The sequence below is a fragment of the Dicentrarchus labrax genome, unplaced genomic scaffold (assembly GCF_905237075.1).
Source record: "Dicentrarchus labrax unplaced genomic scaffold, dlabrax2021, whole genome shotgun sequence".
In the NCBI taxonomy this organism is placed as follows: domain Eukaryota; kingdom Metazoa; phylum Chordata; class Actinopteri; family Moronidae; genus Dicentrarchus; species Dicentrarchus labrax.
The window spans coordinates 13,066,017-13,083,732 of NW_026136724.1; the positions used below are offsets into that span (position 1 = coordinate 13,066,017).

Genomic DNA, 17,716 nt, shown 5'->3' on the forward strand with positions numbered 1-17,716 from the left:
CTTCAATTTTACCATCTGTCAACAGTTATGGCAGCAAAAATATGTTACAGAAAATATACATAGTCAATATGGCTAACATCGTAACAAGCTGAAAAAAATGCCTACTACACATTCAAATGTGCGTCTTGGAAAAAGCAACTGTGTGTTATGTCTGTGTTCTATTTACTGCTTGTGAGGACATGGCTACAGCATGCCTATAGTTTATTTTTGTCATTAGTATGCATTGCGGAGCTGATATTTCAGCAGGGATCAAAACATCAGCACACAAGAAGCATCAGGGATCTTTTCTCATAAGTGATGCTATTATAGAAATCAACAAAGACTCTGTTCAAACTTAACAAATTGATTTGTCATTGTCTTGGGGCTGCTTTACTCTGTCAACACATAAAGACTTTGCTCTCTCTCTGAAGCTATGAGACTAATGAAGGTGATTGAAAACCGTTAAAAAGATTGACACCTTTTTATTTATTTGGTTACCCTGGGTTACATCTGTTTCCCCTTTTTATCTGGGGGAAAGTACTTGTAGGAATGTTTCCTACATTTTCATCAATGCTCTGCTTCACATTAATACAGCTCCACACTCCTTCCTGGCAGCTGCCCAGTGCAACCACAGTCTCCTACTGCAAACTGCTGGATGATCCCAGTGGAGCAAACGAGGGTTACATTCCTTGCTCAAGGGCAGAAGGAGGAGTGTTAGTCAATCACTTTGTCCATGCAGATTTTCCTGGTGTATTGTTGCATTTTTAACATGTGACGAACCATGTCCTTAATGCTCCACTTTAACCTCTTATTGACCCTGTAGCAGCTGTAACAGTTGGTAGAAACAGGCGTTGCTCGTTTTTGCAGTATTTTTTAAAGAGTGAGGTCGGGAAGTCCTGCTGGTACGCTTGGCAAAGACTGTAAACACAACAGGAAAGCAAAGCAACAACCTTGAAAGCTGTTTCCTTCCATTTTGATTCTTGTCCTCTATTTTATAGGATGCTATGATGTATGCATTTTTCCTAGTCTCTTGTGCCACAAAGAAGTAGCCTATTTACAGGGTAGTATACGGGGATGACTAGTTACTAATTGGTGACAAAATGTGGTGTGTATGAACAGTAACAGTAAGGATTGTGGACAACTTGAAAATATGCTTGTAGTGTGCATTACGTTTTTAAAGGTTGGATCATATGCAGGTCATACATAGTACAAAGTCACACCTGCATATTCAGAGAAGAATGTAAAAATGATCCTTTCTTTTTCAAGGGCATTTTTGTTTCTTAGGTGGACTTCTTATGTGAGCTCAACTATTAGTTCAAAGTTATTAAAATTAGGCCACGGGTTGCGATGTTCCGCCAAGTGCCTTTGCCATGGTAACCCTTCCACTGTGAAGGTTTATTTAAAGTGCACTGGAGTGTGTTGATTTCAACAACAATGCCAGGGTCTCCTAGAGAAATTTGGAGATTGGAAAAGTTTCAGACTCAATTTTCTGTATTTTACCTTCGAATGGTGTGCTTTTACAAGATGTCTTGAGGAAGTGAGCAATTGAACGTGCAAGTGATGGTTTGGTTTGCTGCCAAAATGGCAGTGTTAGCAGCCAAAGCAGGAATCCATCAGTGTTTGGGTTCTGACTGCTGATATTTTCAAAGCCTGGCAGTAGAATCAAAAACAGTAATTGGGAAAGACCTTCACATGTGTAATTATAACAGTTGGAAATATGTAGAAGCATTTAACAGTATCTGAAGAAGGAGATATGTTCTTGTGCAAAGTAAAAATTAATATGAGGTTAGTAAGTTTACAGAATGATTCATACAGGAAGTATCGAAGTGTGCAATGTAAATCTACGTTGTTAGATGATCTACTAGGTTCAGTACATCATCAATATGCACTATTTGCTGATTTGTGTCTACACCTTATTGTGTTGTCCTGTGTAAAAAAAGATCTACCAGACAGCTACAGTATATGTATTGTGGCTGTTATATCCCACATAAGGATTCCAGACATTTTATAATGTAGCGCACAGGTGGTCATGTGTAGCTCAGTCAGTTATGCATTACAGTGACCTTGTTCCATTCAGTGGATGTATTGAATATATACAATTACTTTACCGGAAGGCACATGAAAGCGCTGAATTTTATATATATTCGAGCTTTGAGTACAGTACAGAATAAAAAGAAAAGGGGAAGTATAGAGAAGAGGGAGACAATTTAACATGGATTAACAAACAGTGCACGTCCCCTCTGGACTCATCACTATCAAATACTGAATGTCAGTGTCTTTTAATCTGAGTTTCTATCTCAAAAAGCAAAAACAAAGTTGTCAGATATAGAATTTGTGCAATTTAAGTGTCAATATTTTGACTTTTGACCTTCCTATTCCATAACTGTTGTAGCTCAGGGTGCCCTCATGATGCAGAAACAGTCATTATATTGCTTAAATATAACAGACATTGGATAAAAGTGTCGGCTAAATGGCTAATATGTACAAAGCAAAGACAACCTGATAGAGATCATGAACATCAGATGTAAGGAACGACGCACAGAGAGAGACAGGTAGAGAGACAGTTCGTATCTGGGTTACTCTGGCCTCACATCTCTCCACTGCAGATGAATATTAATAAGGAGTTATTAATATCTGCTGCCTGCACTGTGTGTGAATATGTGCGTATGCAAGGTCGGCACGGAGGCGCAGTGTGAACAAGCCTTCCTCCTCCTCTTGCTTCTCCTCCTTCTCCTCCTCTTCCACACAGCCCGTATCTCTATCACTTTGTGCTCTTCTTTCCTCCTCCTCACGCTCACTCTGACTTTTCTCTTTTTCCGAAGTTCTTTGTTTTTCTCGTCTTTTTCTTTTTCTCTCACTTGCTTCACCCCCGCATTCCTTCTTGCTGTCTATCACAGCTCCTTATGTTTCAAGAAAGGGATGCTGATACCAATGCTGGCACTGGTTTTGTCATAAATCAAAGCACGGTGACTTAATATTGTCAGCTATTTGATACAGTTCTCCTATTAGCATTATCTAAAGGAGAAAATGTATCATATGTCAGTCATTTTTTGTACAATAAAGTATACGGTAAAAGTACAGCAAAAGCAATGATTAGAACAAGTCTCTTATTTGTTCTCCTAGCCGATTGTATGAAGAACTGATATCGCACATAAAATCAGTGTTGCTGCAGTCGTCCATTTTTTGCAGTGGGTTATTCTGTACGTCACACTGCCTTTGATCCTTACAGTTTTGGCTATCGGCTGTTTGTAACAGTGGGTTCTAAGAATTTAAGCGTACTCAACTGTTGCATTCATGCTTTTACATCTGGTCTGAGTAAGAAGAAATGCAACATAAAAGAGACCTCCTCTCCCTGCCAATGAGCAGTCAGATCCAGCCAGATATCAATCTACTCATTTAACTCTTGGCAAGAAAGCGAAGCAGTGAAAATGTCAAACTGGTCCTTTATGCTTAGGGAAAGGTTATGGGCTTTGTTAAATATTAAAAAAGTCCACAGTGACTTGAAGCATGTCAAAATCTGTTTATCATATTAATATTCGACTGAAACCATTATTTTGTTCTAAATTTAAGTGCTATTGTAGCCTAAACCTAACTATGCAAGGGACACTGGAGACCTCTGTCATCATTGTCAAAGTCCTGCAATTTGTACATCCACCATGAACCACTCTATACGACATTTGTTCCCTGGATAAAACATTCCAGCTGAACATAATCCTGGCAGTAATTATGTTTCCCTTAAAATGGAACTGGCAAAACAAATCAGTAGTGTGTAAACTACATTTAAGGAGTTCGGGTTGGGAATCAGACAATGCTTAACTGTAAATTTAATGTTTCTGCCATGGAACTTGAAATTCACTTGACCACAGCCAGAAAGTTGTCAGGTAATGTATATCAGACTTCAAACTCAAACTTCAAAGTCACATTCTGATGTTGTGTATTTGGGTTTTGGTCTATGGAAAGAAAAATCATCTGAGGAAAATTCGCATGTCATGAAAAAAACAAGACCTTGTTGGATTTGGCTCAGACCATTCAACTAAGTCGCCAAGGGGTGGGTTGGACTTGACTTTCAAATTATTAAACAGCTTAAAACCATGCAGTCTTATCTTTGGCTCAAAGTTTGGCTCTGAGGATTTACTATAGTGTATCATTGTTATAGCAATTGTCACTTGAATAGGGATAAAGCTCCACCATTTGATGTAATGTAATGTAATTTAAAGTAACATAAAACTATCTATAACAACAAATCCATATATTTGAGTCACCCTGACCTCCTGGGAGTTAAAAACAACAACCAATCAGGGCTTGAAGGCCAGGCGGGGCTATAAACTAGAAAGTCCAGATGACAGTGAGCAATGTGCTGTTGAATACGGAGCACGAATGAATAATTTATACACATGTATTCCCTTGGCATGTTACTGTCATATGTGTGGAGGAGGGTGCACACACACATGCACACATTTTTTTCATTTCCCCTCCACTTTACTTCCCATTCCAGATAGCATGTTAGAGTTTAATGAATAAATCCATATACGATAGGGTTTTTATAGGCAACGCTAACTCCAATGAAAAGCAGCACAGAGAGAAAAAAATGAGTGTTGAGCACAGCAAATACCTGTTGCAATTTTGTTGTTAGAATGACCTCATTTATAACAAAAAGGGTAAATGTGCCCTGCTATCACGTCTTTTTGTTGACAGGGCAAACAACCTCAATTGTAACAGGCAGAGGAGCGTTTACTGCTCTGTATTCAGACAAATGGGAAGCACTTTATTTTCAATGTACAGTAAATGAGCAGGAATTTCCCTTGATGATAGGCCGTCCTTTTGCACATTAGTAGTGAATATTGTGCACAGGATGATGGGTTTTCAGTTTGTTTGATTGTCATGTGTGTTTAGCAGGCCTCTTTGGTCCGATCAAAAACATGTGATTTGCCGCTTCATGTGTTTTCCTTGTCAATTGCATGCATGTCCTGCTCATGCTGTGTGGGTTTTGTGTTGTTGTCCGCGCACTTCTGTGTCAGCGGATACTGTAATCGCCTGCCGGGGGGGTCATTGATCAAGGGGAGCAGGTGTGTGTGTCTTGTCTTTCAATGGGAGCAGGTGTGTATATGTGTGTGCACGCGTGCATGTGTGTGCACAGTGGGGAGCAGGTGTGTCTGTGTGGTGTGCTCACTCGGCCAGATAATGGGCACATATGGACAGAGCGAGAGAGAGACAAATGAGAGACACCCACACATATGCACACACTCAAACACATACAGGGTTTGTAGCCTACAAAATTCGTGCACATGTTCTCAACAAATCAAGACAAGCCTTTTAGTCTGCTTTTAGGTTTGTGCATATGCTCTGTGCACGCATGTGTATGAGTGTGAGTGAGTGGATGACACATAAATTGGATCAAACAATATTAGGCTTACAACCGATATTTATAATAACAATGATAATGAGGGTTAAGCATAATGGGATGTCATACAAGCCCTGAAAAACATGGAGACTGAGGCAATCATAATTTCTAGGCCAAAAGAGTTCGCCTCCATTACACCGTTTTATGTTTTATTGTTTTAGTGTAAATCAGAGCCTGAAAATGGTTGTTAAAGGCAGTGACGAAGCGAAGATCTTGTGCGATGGGCTACCCTCTTTTTCGGCTCTGTAGGTGGTAGAGAGATGGTAGAGAGAGAGCAAGAGAGAGAATACTTGTCAGCTATTTGAAAATGACAGAGGGAAGTAATGGGAGAAAGCGTGAGAAGCAGCGAAGCACGAGAGATAGAGAAAAATGGAGAGATGAGGAGGGGTAGATTGATGGAGGAAAGGAGGAAGGGTGCGCGGCTGAAAATGAACTTGTCCGCTGCTGGAGAACCAATGGAGGGGGTGACAGCTATATAGATTAGAGAGAAAAGAGGGATAAAAGGGAGATGAAGAAGAGAAGTGGAGGAGTGTGGGTGATTGTTAATAGGTATGGAGGGATGAATAGGAGAAATATGTAAGAAGGAGAGAGAGGAAGAGATGGGGAATAATATATTGGATGGATGAGGGATTCGTCCATGATGAGGAGGGGGGCAGTGAGGAAGAGGAGGAGAAAGAAGATTTAGAACTAGAGGGGAGGAAGAGGAAAAAGGTGTACAGTAGCAAAAGGAGGTAATCTTTCCAAACCACAATTCAGGTGGGATGACTATTGTGTATGCGTGTGTGTGTGTGTGTGTGTGTGTGTGTGTGTGTGTGTGTGTGTGTGTGTGTGTGTGTGTGTGTGTGTGTGTGTGTGTCTTGTGGGATCCAATCATGCTGGAAAAAAAGACCATTGGTCAGGCTCAATTTTCTGGACCTCAGCAGGGCTGCTAATAAGATTTCTCCTTTTTTTTTAGATTTTGAATTAGAGCTGCTGCAAGGTGAGGGCCCTCAGTGTGTGTGTGGCTGCATATGTGCATCCCCCATTAATTAGTGTCTGATCAGGTGTCATCATCAGTTAATAGACTGATAATTACATCATCACTGTCCACCCAAATAGATCCCTGTTGGGACGAGAAGGAAAGGTAGATGGGGGGAGAGAGGAAGAAATGAGACAGACATGAATGAAGAAAAAGAGAAAAGAGAAGGGCACAAGGTCACAATTATGTGAGAGACTGATTTAGGGTGGGATAATTTGATTGGTCCCCTTCGCTGTCCGTAATCTGGTTGAGCCAATTAAATAAGCAGAGCAGCTAAGGACTTTGGAGGTTTGAATGAGCCTGAACGATGCAGCCCTTGCTGCTTTCATTTGTGCTGGAACTGTATTTTATTGGTAAGCAATATTAGACAGAACAATTTGTAGCATACTCTTTGTGTGATTGAGCGTGTGTGCGTGTGTATATGCGTGTGTAGCAATGACATTTTATGGCAGAGTGCTTGGAGTTGCAGTGATAGCATCTCTCTCCAGTCCTTATCATTAAGTAGATAACAGCTCCACTGACTTGAGTTTGTATCACAGCTCATTACAGTCTGCAGTTCAGTTCACACTGAAGTTCTGCTCAGTTAGGTTCACTTCAAGTTCAGTTAGAATGAATCTTTACAGTACATGGACTGTCAAATTTATTTAATAGAAAACTCTGTTTTAATGTATTGTTAAATAATAATATAATAATGTATGTGTATATTGCAGATACATTGTATAGAGTAGCACATACTTTAAAGTATGCACACACATTCAGGTGCTTTCTGGCTGAACCTGTGGTCTATTTAATTCGAATGATGATGGTTTAATTTGTCCCACCCTAGCAGTTGCAACAGAGTTAATAGGAGATGTCAATCTCTTTTGCACACATATACAATCCTGAGAAGAGGTCGAATCAGCCAGAATTATTAAAATCATCTGTGTGGAGGGCCTTGAAAAGTCTTTAGTTAGAGCCTTTTTCACAAAAGACAAAGCACAGTTGAAAATTATATAAGGAATGATGGCTGAATTCCATGTACCTGCTTTAGTTTCAGGGTGCTGGCTGGCTCACTGTTATGGCTTACTGAGACACATTAATAATGTTATTGGTTCCACCTGTGCTTTTCTTACTTTAGTAACTTAAAATGTCTGCAGTGAAAAAGGCCTATCACTCATTCTTTTATACATAAACACCCAACTCTTATTGGCACAACTCATTGTATGCAGCTACTCAACTCATCCTGTTCTTAATGTTATTAATATCACTTTTCCTACTGTCATGTTACAGTGTCTGCTGAGAAACTTTAAAAACAAAACATAAGTGCAAAGAAAACATAAAGCCACAAATTATGTGAAATCAATGTATAAGGGATACTTTGCATAAAATGTATCATACTACACAACTGGGTGTGTATGGAAAAACTGCAAAACTCATTACAGAAGGAGTTTAATGAACCTTTGACTGTATTTGTACTTGATATTTCATAGTATTTCTGCAATAATGATATTCTTGCTGATATGACATAATACTGCTAAATCTTTTTGGTTAATCGCTATAGCTGTTGAGCTCCCCTCTGGAGGCTTGCTCCCCAAATACTCAACTGGGTGTTTCTGCTTGAGGTGATGAAATAAGTTTGTTGTATTTCCTCCTTTTTGTTGTTAGTCTTCTTGCACTTAAGTTGCTCCCCTATAGGAACTTACTCCTCCTCTGCGGAGCAGGTCGCAATTTGACTTTTATTCGTTGTTGCTCTGTGTATGTATGTATGACGTCATTATGTCAACAAGATATTACTGATATTATTGTGAACGATATGATATGGCAAACCCCTCAACTGCTGTATAGCCATTAGCTGCTTTAAGAACATTAATGTATGCGTAACATTACTGTATTGTACAAGGGTATTAGACCAATATAATTAATATTGCACCAATTGAAGTAGAGCTATAATCCTTGACTGTAGTACTGTACCAGCCAGTGATTGACAGTAGTACTGTGGAAGCCTTTGTCTGCAGTACCACCATTGACTGCATTGACAGTAATGCTATAAGAGTGAATTAGTGTGAAATACTTTTTGCTGTAAAGTCCTATGATGGATGGATAAATGATTGGATTAAGTCCTGTCACTCATGGTAAAGCACCCTAGCCCTTCACCCATTTTTTGCATCTTCTCTCTTTCCCTCTTTTTTTCTGCTCCTTCTAGATTGTAATCTCTTCCTACAGTTTCCTCTTCTTTTTTTGTCTGTATTAGTCCCCCCCTTCTTTATCTTCTCTGTTTGTCTCTCCATCCTCCAACCATCCCTCTCCCTCCTCTTACAGTATATCAACCTCCCTCCTGCATCTTGTCTTCTTCATCCTCTTTCCTTTTCTTCTTCCACCCCTTCATCCTTCCTTTCTCCTCCCTCTCCCCTTGAGTCAGAATCATATTTCCACAAGCTGCTGAGTTTTTTCCTAGAGAATAAAGAGCTGCTAATGGAATTACAGTCACTCACATCAGCGCCCAGTTTATCATACAGCACACACAAACAGACACACACACACACACACACACACACACACACACACACACACACACACGCACACACGACATGACTGTGCATATGCGATGTGATAGGACAGACACACAGAAAGACATGGGGTCAGACAGACAGATTAGTGAGCTCAGTATTATTAAAGTTTTGCTGTGCTCTAATCCTAACACTCTCACTCATGCAGTGCGCACACACACACACACACACACACACACACACACACACACACACACACACACACACACACACACACACACACACACACATACATACTTACAAATGCACACACTCTCATTGGGTTACACCCTATGAGAGGGGCAGGCAGTGTGAGATAAACTCATCATGCAGCAGTACAATATGCTGAAAGTGATTATGTGTGTGCATGTGTGTGTTTGTGAGAGATAGTAAGTGAAAGAGAGAGATGGTGATGTGCAACAGCAGTCAGGAAGCAGATATTAACTCACACTGAAGTCAGTGGTGGAAAGAAAGAGGAAGATATTTTCCAGTACAGAAAGTCATCTGGAAAAGTACTACAGTAGATGCAGAGCCTGAATGTGTGTGTGCTTGTGTGCATATATGTATGATAAAAGCACAATTTGCTGTTGACACTGTACTCTGCTTTTAAAAATCACAGAACCCCCTCTAAAATCCATCCCAGAGTTTAGAGAAAATTGGGGAAATATGGTTCAATCCAAGTAATGAGATGCTCCAAATTGAAACCACAGTGGTATTTCCTATAAGGCACAGCTGCATCTAATACCAAGTGACTTCACCACTGATGAATGTAAAGAACACCTCCTTGGGCACTGCATTCAAAGCGCACTGCTCCTAAATATTTGCAGACATATATCGTGGTGGTGTTGTTGTTGTTTAGTCAGTGTCTTTGTTTAAAGATTAGCTTCAGGGCATTCTAGTTTTATTTTAGCTGTAATAGAAATAATAAAGATTATTTATATAGCACTTATGAAAACAAATATTACAACAGGCTTGACATAAAACAGAAATAAAAAAAGAACAGATTATAGGAATAAAACCAGCAATATCAATAAAACAACTCATAACATATAATTCTAAAATGCATAGTGTATTGACCATTATTTTAAAAAACTGGTATTAAACTAAAAATAAAATTATTGAAAGACCATTTGATGAAATTTAGTTCCTCCTCCCCTCTTTTCTATGGTGACATGAACTACAAGCAGGCTCCTGTCTAGCTGTGCATGTGGGTGGGTAGATGTAAAAAATAATCAGTATTAGGAGTAGAATATGATTACTTTTTTTCAATTAAAAATGATCTGTAATGGAAATTTGTCCCAGTAAGGCTTGTTTGTTGTCTGTGTACGTAAATATATATATATATGTATGTATGTATATCTACTCCTTTATAGTTTTGAGGTTCAGTTTTGAGCTTTTACACTTCTACAGCTATTATAGCTAATCGATTACTTACTTTATTTGAGCGTTAGCTTACTGTTTCATGTTAGCTAAAAACATTTATCAAAAACATACAAATTATGAGAGATTAAGCAATTAAAATGAGCAACTCCACAAGTTCCAATTAGTACAAACTTTAAATGCTGCACATGAATGCATCACTGACAATAATAAAAAATAAACAAAATAAACAATAAATATAAAATATTAATATATAATACAATATAACACTGACAGGAGCCATTCTGCTTCATAAAAGGCCTTTTTTTTAAACAAAATGTACTTTGACATCAAGCACAGGTGTAAATGATGAAAGTAATGATGGCTCACTTCAATAGCTGCTTTGGTTTCAGGATCATCCTATTGTGCATGTTGGCTCACTGTCACATTTCCATGGCATTGTTATTGTTACTACTAGCACCTGTGCTGTTCCCGCCATAATAAGTCAAAATGTCTGCTGTGAGCAAGCCTGCACCTGTTCTGCATTAAGTTCGTTTAGCCGATAACACCTCTGTACTTTTTTTTAAATGACAGTTTGAGTGCAGTAATGTTGCTTGTCTTATAGTATTTTTAAATTGTAGTATTACTACTTTTACCCCAGTAAAGGATCTGAGTACTTGTTATTAACACTGCACATGTTAAGTTAAATACAGATGATGCAGTGTGTGCTTTTGGTGGCTTTTGAGCTGTTGTAATTCACATTCATGGAGCAGACATAAGTAACAGAAAGAAAAGTAGGCCATAACAATTAATGTTACAAGTTAATTTTATGGTAGAGTAATTCCTGAGGAGTAGTGTATGACATCTTCCAACTTGCCAAACACTTTAAGATTGAGATTTACCAGCACCTTTGGATAGTTTCTTTGACTAACCAGATTGTGTGGCTGAGGCATTAGCATTTATATAGTAAGCTGTGAAGAGAAAAGAGGCTAAACACATATTGTGAGCCTTGATTGTGAGCCACTTAGTTCCTGAGCATGTGTGTTTCTGACTTAAATCACACTCTAGCACACACTTTTGGGATGACACATCACAGAATGGGATCACCTTCCTAATAATAAAATTAACCTTTTTTTATAGCACGTTTAAAAAATAAAGTTACAAAGCAAATAAAATCAGACAATTAAAAATAATACATAAATGAAATGTAATAAAATACAAAATGATAATACCAATAAAACAGTGCGTTTGATATAGTTGCAACTGCTCAGGATCTGATGTAATGTTCCCTAAGGGCCTCATCCGTCGTGTGTTCATATGTAGAAACTTAAAGCTGTGAAGTGAGAGGGATGGGATTTCAGCGGATATTGCAACCGCCCTATAATCGTACTAAGCATACAGGATAAGTCTATCTCTCTCCGCCTCCTCTCTCTAACCCCTGTACATCTCTTCTCACTTTTTCCCTCTTTCTCTCTCTTTCTGTCTCCTTATCTCTGTTGTAACAGCACAGGTTGGATTAACTTTACAGGGGTTCTTAAAGTTTTGTATTCTTTTTCTCCCAAAAGTAGCTTTGGATTTATGGGATTTGTGAATTTGACATTGGGAATTACATTTGGTCAAATGTGGCTGAAATTACCATATTGATTATTTGCTCAAAGCATTGATGCAAATGCTGCACACATATTACTGCTATAGCCAAGATTATGGTTTCTGTTTTCAGTGGAGTTTATTGTGCTAAACAATGCATTGACTCATACTGCTATGTATACATCCAGCTAATAGTACCATATATTAATGTATCTATCTTGTAGCTGTATACGTTATATAAAAACGAATATAAGTGAGTCTGTCTCCAAACAATTCCTTTTTTTCAAGCAAAAGTGTCAATAAGAAACGCAAATAAAAATGGTTTGATAGCATCAGTACCTGGAAATTCTCTGTAGTTTCTGTAAAATATAAACTGTAAATCTGAAACGGGTACATCGTTTCACAGCATGTGTAATCTATTAGAGGGTGAGCGCATTTGTGCAATCCTTGTTCAGATGTCAGAAGGAGGAGGAGGCTGAGAGGATATTATAACTGTCTTTAATCTGGCTAAGCATACAGTATGGATAATCCGCTCTCTTTTACAGTACTTTTACTCACTTGGTCTTATTCCTGCAATTTGTCTGGGTGCTACAACTATGTAATCTCACTGAGATTATTGTAATTCTGTCTCTCATTTCCCTTTACCATTCTTCTTTTCTTTTATGCCACTTCGTACATTTGTTGTCTACAGTCTTGTATTTCCCCCACTGAACAGTGAACATGTTGTATTTCACTCTGGGACCCATAATACCATACTAGTACTAGCATTTGTTGAGATTTCTAAACTTTTGACTGTATGAAGATGTTGGCCTTTTGGGTTCTAAAAAAACCATGTTTTATACATATAACACAGTTGTAGGTGAATTAAACTTTAGCTTTGGGAAAGGAAACTCTGGAAGGAATCTGCCTCTATATTATGAAAATGTACAGATATTTTTTCAGTTTAGATAGTTTTAGTTTTGTTCATGCTCTGTCTCCTTATCCAGTCAGTAGTTGCTGGTCAGATGAGTGGTGTTGATGCAAAGTGAAAGGACTGCATAACCTACACAATATGCTGAGGAACTAAACAGTGCACAGTTAGCTCTGTTTTACTTGCATGACAGATGGGAGTATATTAGTCATCGGCCTATTCTACACGGAGACACTTCAGTGTCTGGAAAATATGCAGGGCTCACTAACTGATATGTCAACAATTCAAACACCCTTGAAGCCTCTAAAGTAAACTACCAAACTGTACAAAATTGAAACACTGTATCAACTTCAAGGAGCCATGTGTGATTAAATCAACAAGTGAATAACTTGACTGACTGAAGGGGATGATTGAAGAGCTTACTGACAGTTAATTTTGTTTGCTAACTTTCCTTTTCCTCTCTCTTCTCCATCCCTTCCTTACTTCTCTCCACTCCAGGCTCCGACTACTCTCCCCCTGCCCCGCTTCCTCGCCCTCCTCCCCCCGGCCTGACCAACGAGCACAGTGGCAGTGGTAGCCACAGCGACCATGATGGAGGAGGGGGCGGGGTCAACCACGGGGTCGGCATTGTGGGCCTGGCCCCGGAGCACATCCCCACACCGGGGGCGGCCCTGAGCTGGCAGGCGGCCATCGACGCCGCGCGGCAGGCGAAGATGATGGGCAATGCCGCATCGAGCGGAGGGGCGGGGCTTGGGTCGGGAGGGGGCGGGCCCATATCCACGGCCAGCTCCACGCAAAGGAAGAGACAACACTATAGCTCCAAGCCCAAGAAACAGACAACGACGACAGCCACAAGGCCGCCACGGGCCCTACTCTGTCTCACACTCAAGAACCCCATCCGCAGGGCCTGCATCAGCATCGTAGAATGGAAGTATCCTTTAACTAACCATAAGTGGAGGTTTGTTTTATGTGGAGTAACGCGCAACATGTTTCACTCTCACTTACAAGAAAGTGTCATCCTTTTAAAGGTTGACACTTTTAATTAATTCACTTTTATTGGATTGCCTGAAGGAAACCTGTGCAGAATCGTAAGCTCCTGGGTTACATGTTTTGCTCTAGGTTGCCCTCATTTAGAACTTACAAGATGGAGACCGGCAGATGAGGGAGTTCTTTTAAAACAAGCCTAGCTTGATTAAACTTGAAATGAATCATCAATCGAGGAGGAACAATGTAGACAATGGAAACGGTCTGGTTTCCGTACCAGGCGGTGATGTTCCCAGATGCTCACTGCCTTGCCTTTCTCAACACAGGGTCAGAATGCTGCACCCAGGTCAGGGCCTTGGTGATGTGGACCCGTTGATATTAATGGGGCTGTAGTTCCTCCCCTGCTTCTTCCCAAAGTCCACTATCAGCTCCTTAGTCTTGCTGATGTTCAGGCAGGAGGTTGTTGTCTCGACAGCCCTGTAGCTACTCCCTTCAGTATAATATTTTTTCTTCCAAAAACAAATTTTGACAATATATATGAAAGCTATTACATCTCAAACATACTGTAATACTGCATGTGTTGCAACCTCATGTAGAATGGACTCAGGTAGAAAAGAATCATTGTAAGGGGAGAGAGGAGGAGAAGTAAGGATGTAGGACATAACCATGTTAAGAATGCAACAGACTTCTTTATGTGTTTAATATTCCTATTTCCTTTCTTCTATCCCTCCTTCTCTTTCTTTCTTAATCAATCTCTCTTCTCTCCTATGTCTCACTCAGTGTGATTCTCTGCTCTCTGCTCACTCTTCTTAATCCTTTCTCCCCGTTCCTCTGTCGGGCCCTCTCCTTCTCTCCCTTTCTTTCTCTCCCTCTTTCATCTTACATTCCTTTCTCACAGGAGGATAAAACAAATTGTATCATTTTCATCCCTCCTTCACACCTCTCCCCAGCATATGTCTCTCCCCTCCCTCTTTCTAACCACATTCATCCCCTCTCCCCCAGGTTCATCCATGCCTCTGTTCCTCCACACTCCCTCTCTCATTTATTATCCGTCTCTCTCTCTCTCTCTCCCTCTGTCCATCCAAATCCCTTTATTCCTGCTGTTCCCCTACCCGTCCTTCCTTTCTACCCTTCCTCTCCTTTCTCCTTTTCTTTTTTTTTTAAGCTGCAGAACATAATGACTTGGTTTTCCCTCAGGGTGAGATAGAGGGAGAAAAGGGAGAGAGACAGAAATGGTCAGTGTCACAGTCAAAGTGATCTATAATAGGAGAGGGTCCACATGAGCATGAACTCAGCAAGAGCACAGTCACACATCGTCCTGAGAGGGAGAAAAGGAGAGGAAGAGGAGGGGTTGGGGAAATGAGAAGGGCAGGGATGTGGGCAGGACACGGATGTCGACAGGAGAGACGATGGAGCCGAGTAGTTGGGGAGGGAAGGAGGGATCAAGGGGAGGATGGGAAAGGTAAACAAGAAAAATGACAGAGCAGGGGGAGGGCAAATAATGAGTGAGGGGAGGAGAGGAGTGAGGGTAGGGGGATCATGAGGGAGGAGAGGAGAGAAGCGGAAAGCAGAGGGAATTGGTGAGGAAAGAGAAGATGAGTTAGAAGTAATGTGTGCTTTTTATGTGTGTGTTTCAATAGGGTTGCACTAAGGAATTATCAAAGTAAGAAAAATCTGATTTGATAACATTGTAGGATATAATGACCAAAAGTACTACGGAAAGTAATGTTTGTTATAATTGTACACAACACATGTCCTACTTAAATGCATATCATAAACTCCAGCACTGATGGTTTAACGTACATTTTTTCAAGCCAAAAAAAATGACTTCTTATTAAAATGATTTTAAAGAACTAAATTTAGCATTTTTAACTATTAACAAGATAGATTGAGAACGCTTTTCTATTGGATTTCCACTCTTTCTTCCTGCTGCAACATATTCTCACCGCAGTATAATGTTTTTTTTATATCCAGTGATGAATTATAGCATAATTCTTTATGACATTCTTATGAACGTGTATATTTATCAAATAGCCACTAAATTACTATTTGCTTTTATTTGATCCAACATTTGTTTTGATGGTTATGCTCAGTTTAATGTTAAAAATCCAGGGTCTTGAGCCCACCGTGGTGGTGTTTTCGTGCATTTCACTCAAACAATAGACATGTTTTCTTAAAAAGAACTCCAAATTTCCCATGGGAAAAACCCTGCCTTCGAAAGTGTGTGTAGTCTCACTCTGTGGGGTGAAGCAGTGGAAACAGACAAATTATCCCACTGATCACCTTGTGTATTTATAATAATTATTAAAAGTCATAATGTCAATAGTAGGCCTTAAGATAACCAGTCCAGCTGTGCTTGTGTTGTAAAAAAAGGAAAATTCATTGGGAAAAAAGCATGCATAAACCCTCAGGGTCACTGGAACAATCTCACCCAATGACTGATGTGCGTTCAGATCATTACACACAATTCCCAGCATCATTCATTTAAACGTCTCCAAAGGGAGGGAAGAGACAGATGGTTACTGAGAGAAAGGTGAGGGAATTAGATGAGTGAAAGAAAGTCGAGGGGCATTAAAGGGGGAGAATGAGAGACCAGAAAAAGAGGAAGAAATAATAGGATGGAGTCTTAATCACAACAAAAAAACATGGACAGAAATGTTGTCCTTCACTAGTTTAAAAAATTCCCAATCAAACTGTCAGTCTTTCTGCCTGCTTGTTCATCTAAATATTCCACTTTGGGATGTCCGTACCTGCAGTGTAGGCCTGTTTAAATGCAGGATGTGTTTGAAGTGAACATCAGTCTGTTGGTGAAGTTGTGCTCAATTTGTTCAGAGGATGTGTGTAGTTACGCATTAATGTGTTGTCTCCATTCCATAGGCTTTGCATGTGCATGTGTGTGTGCTTGTTTATGTGTGTGTCCTGTATTCTGTGAGTACCTCTGTCTCTAGAGACAGCAGATCCGAAATCTTCCTCTCTTTCCTCCTCTGTTACCATGACAACAGCTGCTGCTCTCAACAGGTCGATGGGGCTTGTCTGAGCTCACACATACACATGCATGCAAACACACACACACACACACACACACACACACACACACACACACACACACACACAAACACTCGTGAAGAGCACACGTACTTACACACAGATAATGAAAGACAGAAACAGACACACACAGGCGCACCACTCTCGCATGCAGTGTAATTATAGCATTTAAGCATTACCTGCACACTGCAAGGTCAGCCTAAGAGACAAGGAGAGAGTGGGGGCAGGTGTACGTCTAACTACTATGTTCTCTATATGAAATCACACTAAGTGGTTGTTTTGAAAAGGTGTCATTGAGTCCATTCACACACACACACACACACACACACACACACACACACACACACACACACACACACACCTCAAACTTATATATATATTGCATCAGGTCACAGGGTTATACTATTTGTATGCATTTTCAGCTTAATCAGGAAAAGTGAAAAATATTCTCAGCATAGCACCGAAGAGTGTTGAGCTTGCTTTCCCAGATAATATCAGTATATCCCTGGTTCCTTATTTGGGTTTGTCAAGATAAGAGGTTATCTGTGTTATTGTGCAGTTACATGTGCTGTTTATGTGAGGAAATTGCTGAATGCAAAGGATTTCAGAGAATAACAGCATCCTGGTGTATATGCGGATGCAATCCCAGTGTGACAATTTGTCGGAAGCATATACAGTTAGCTTGTTAAAATGCTAAATGTATATGTTAAATTCCAAAATGCCTCAGACAGTAGCACCCTGGTGAATACTACATCATGTTAGCCGTGAAACCCGCTGAGCTAAGTGGATGCTGATTTCAATTTTGTTTTATTTATTGCTGTTTTTAGTAGGGCTGTCAGAGTCAGTCCACCCAATTAGCTTTGGGCAAATCCATATTTCTTTGCTCCTATGCTGATAAATGTACTGCA

At 39.9% G+C, this 17,716-nt stretch overlaps 1 protein-coding gene across 15 annotated transcripts in view; it reads left to right on the forward strand.

Annotated features, from left to right (window-relative positions):
* Nucleotides 1-17,716, forward strand: part of cacna1c (calcium channel, voltage-dependent, L type, alpha 1C subunit) — a 185,502-nt gene that overhangs the window by 36,043 nt on the left and 131,743 nt on the right. For all 15 annotated transcript variants that reach the window (XM_051392190.1, XM_051392192.1, XM_051392191.1 and 12 more), the window contains exon 2: nucleotides 13,278-13,710. In XM_051392190.1, the coding sequence (XP_051248150.1) occupies nucleotides 13,278-13,710 (433 nt within the window). The remainder of the gene's footprint in view (nucleotides 1-13,277; nucleotides 13,711-17,716) is intronic.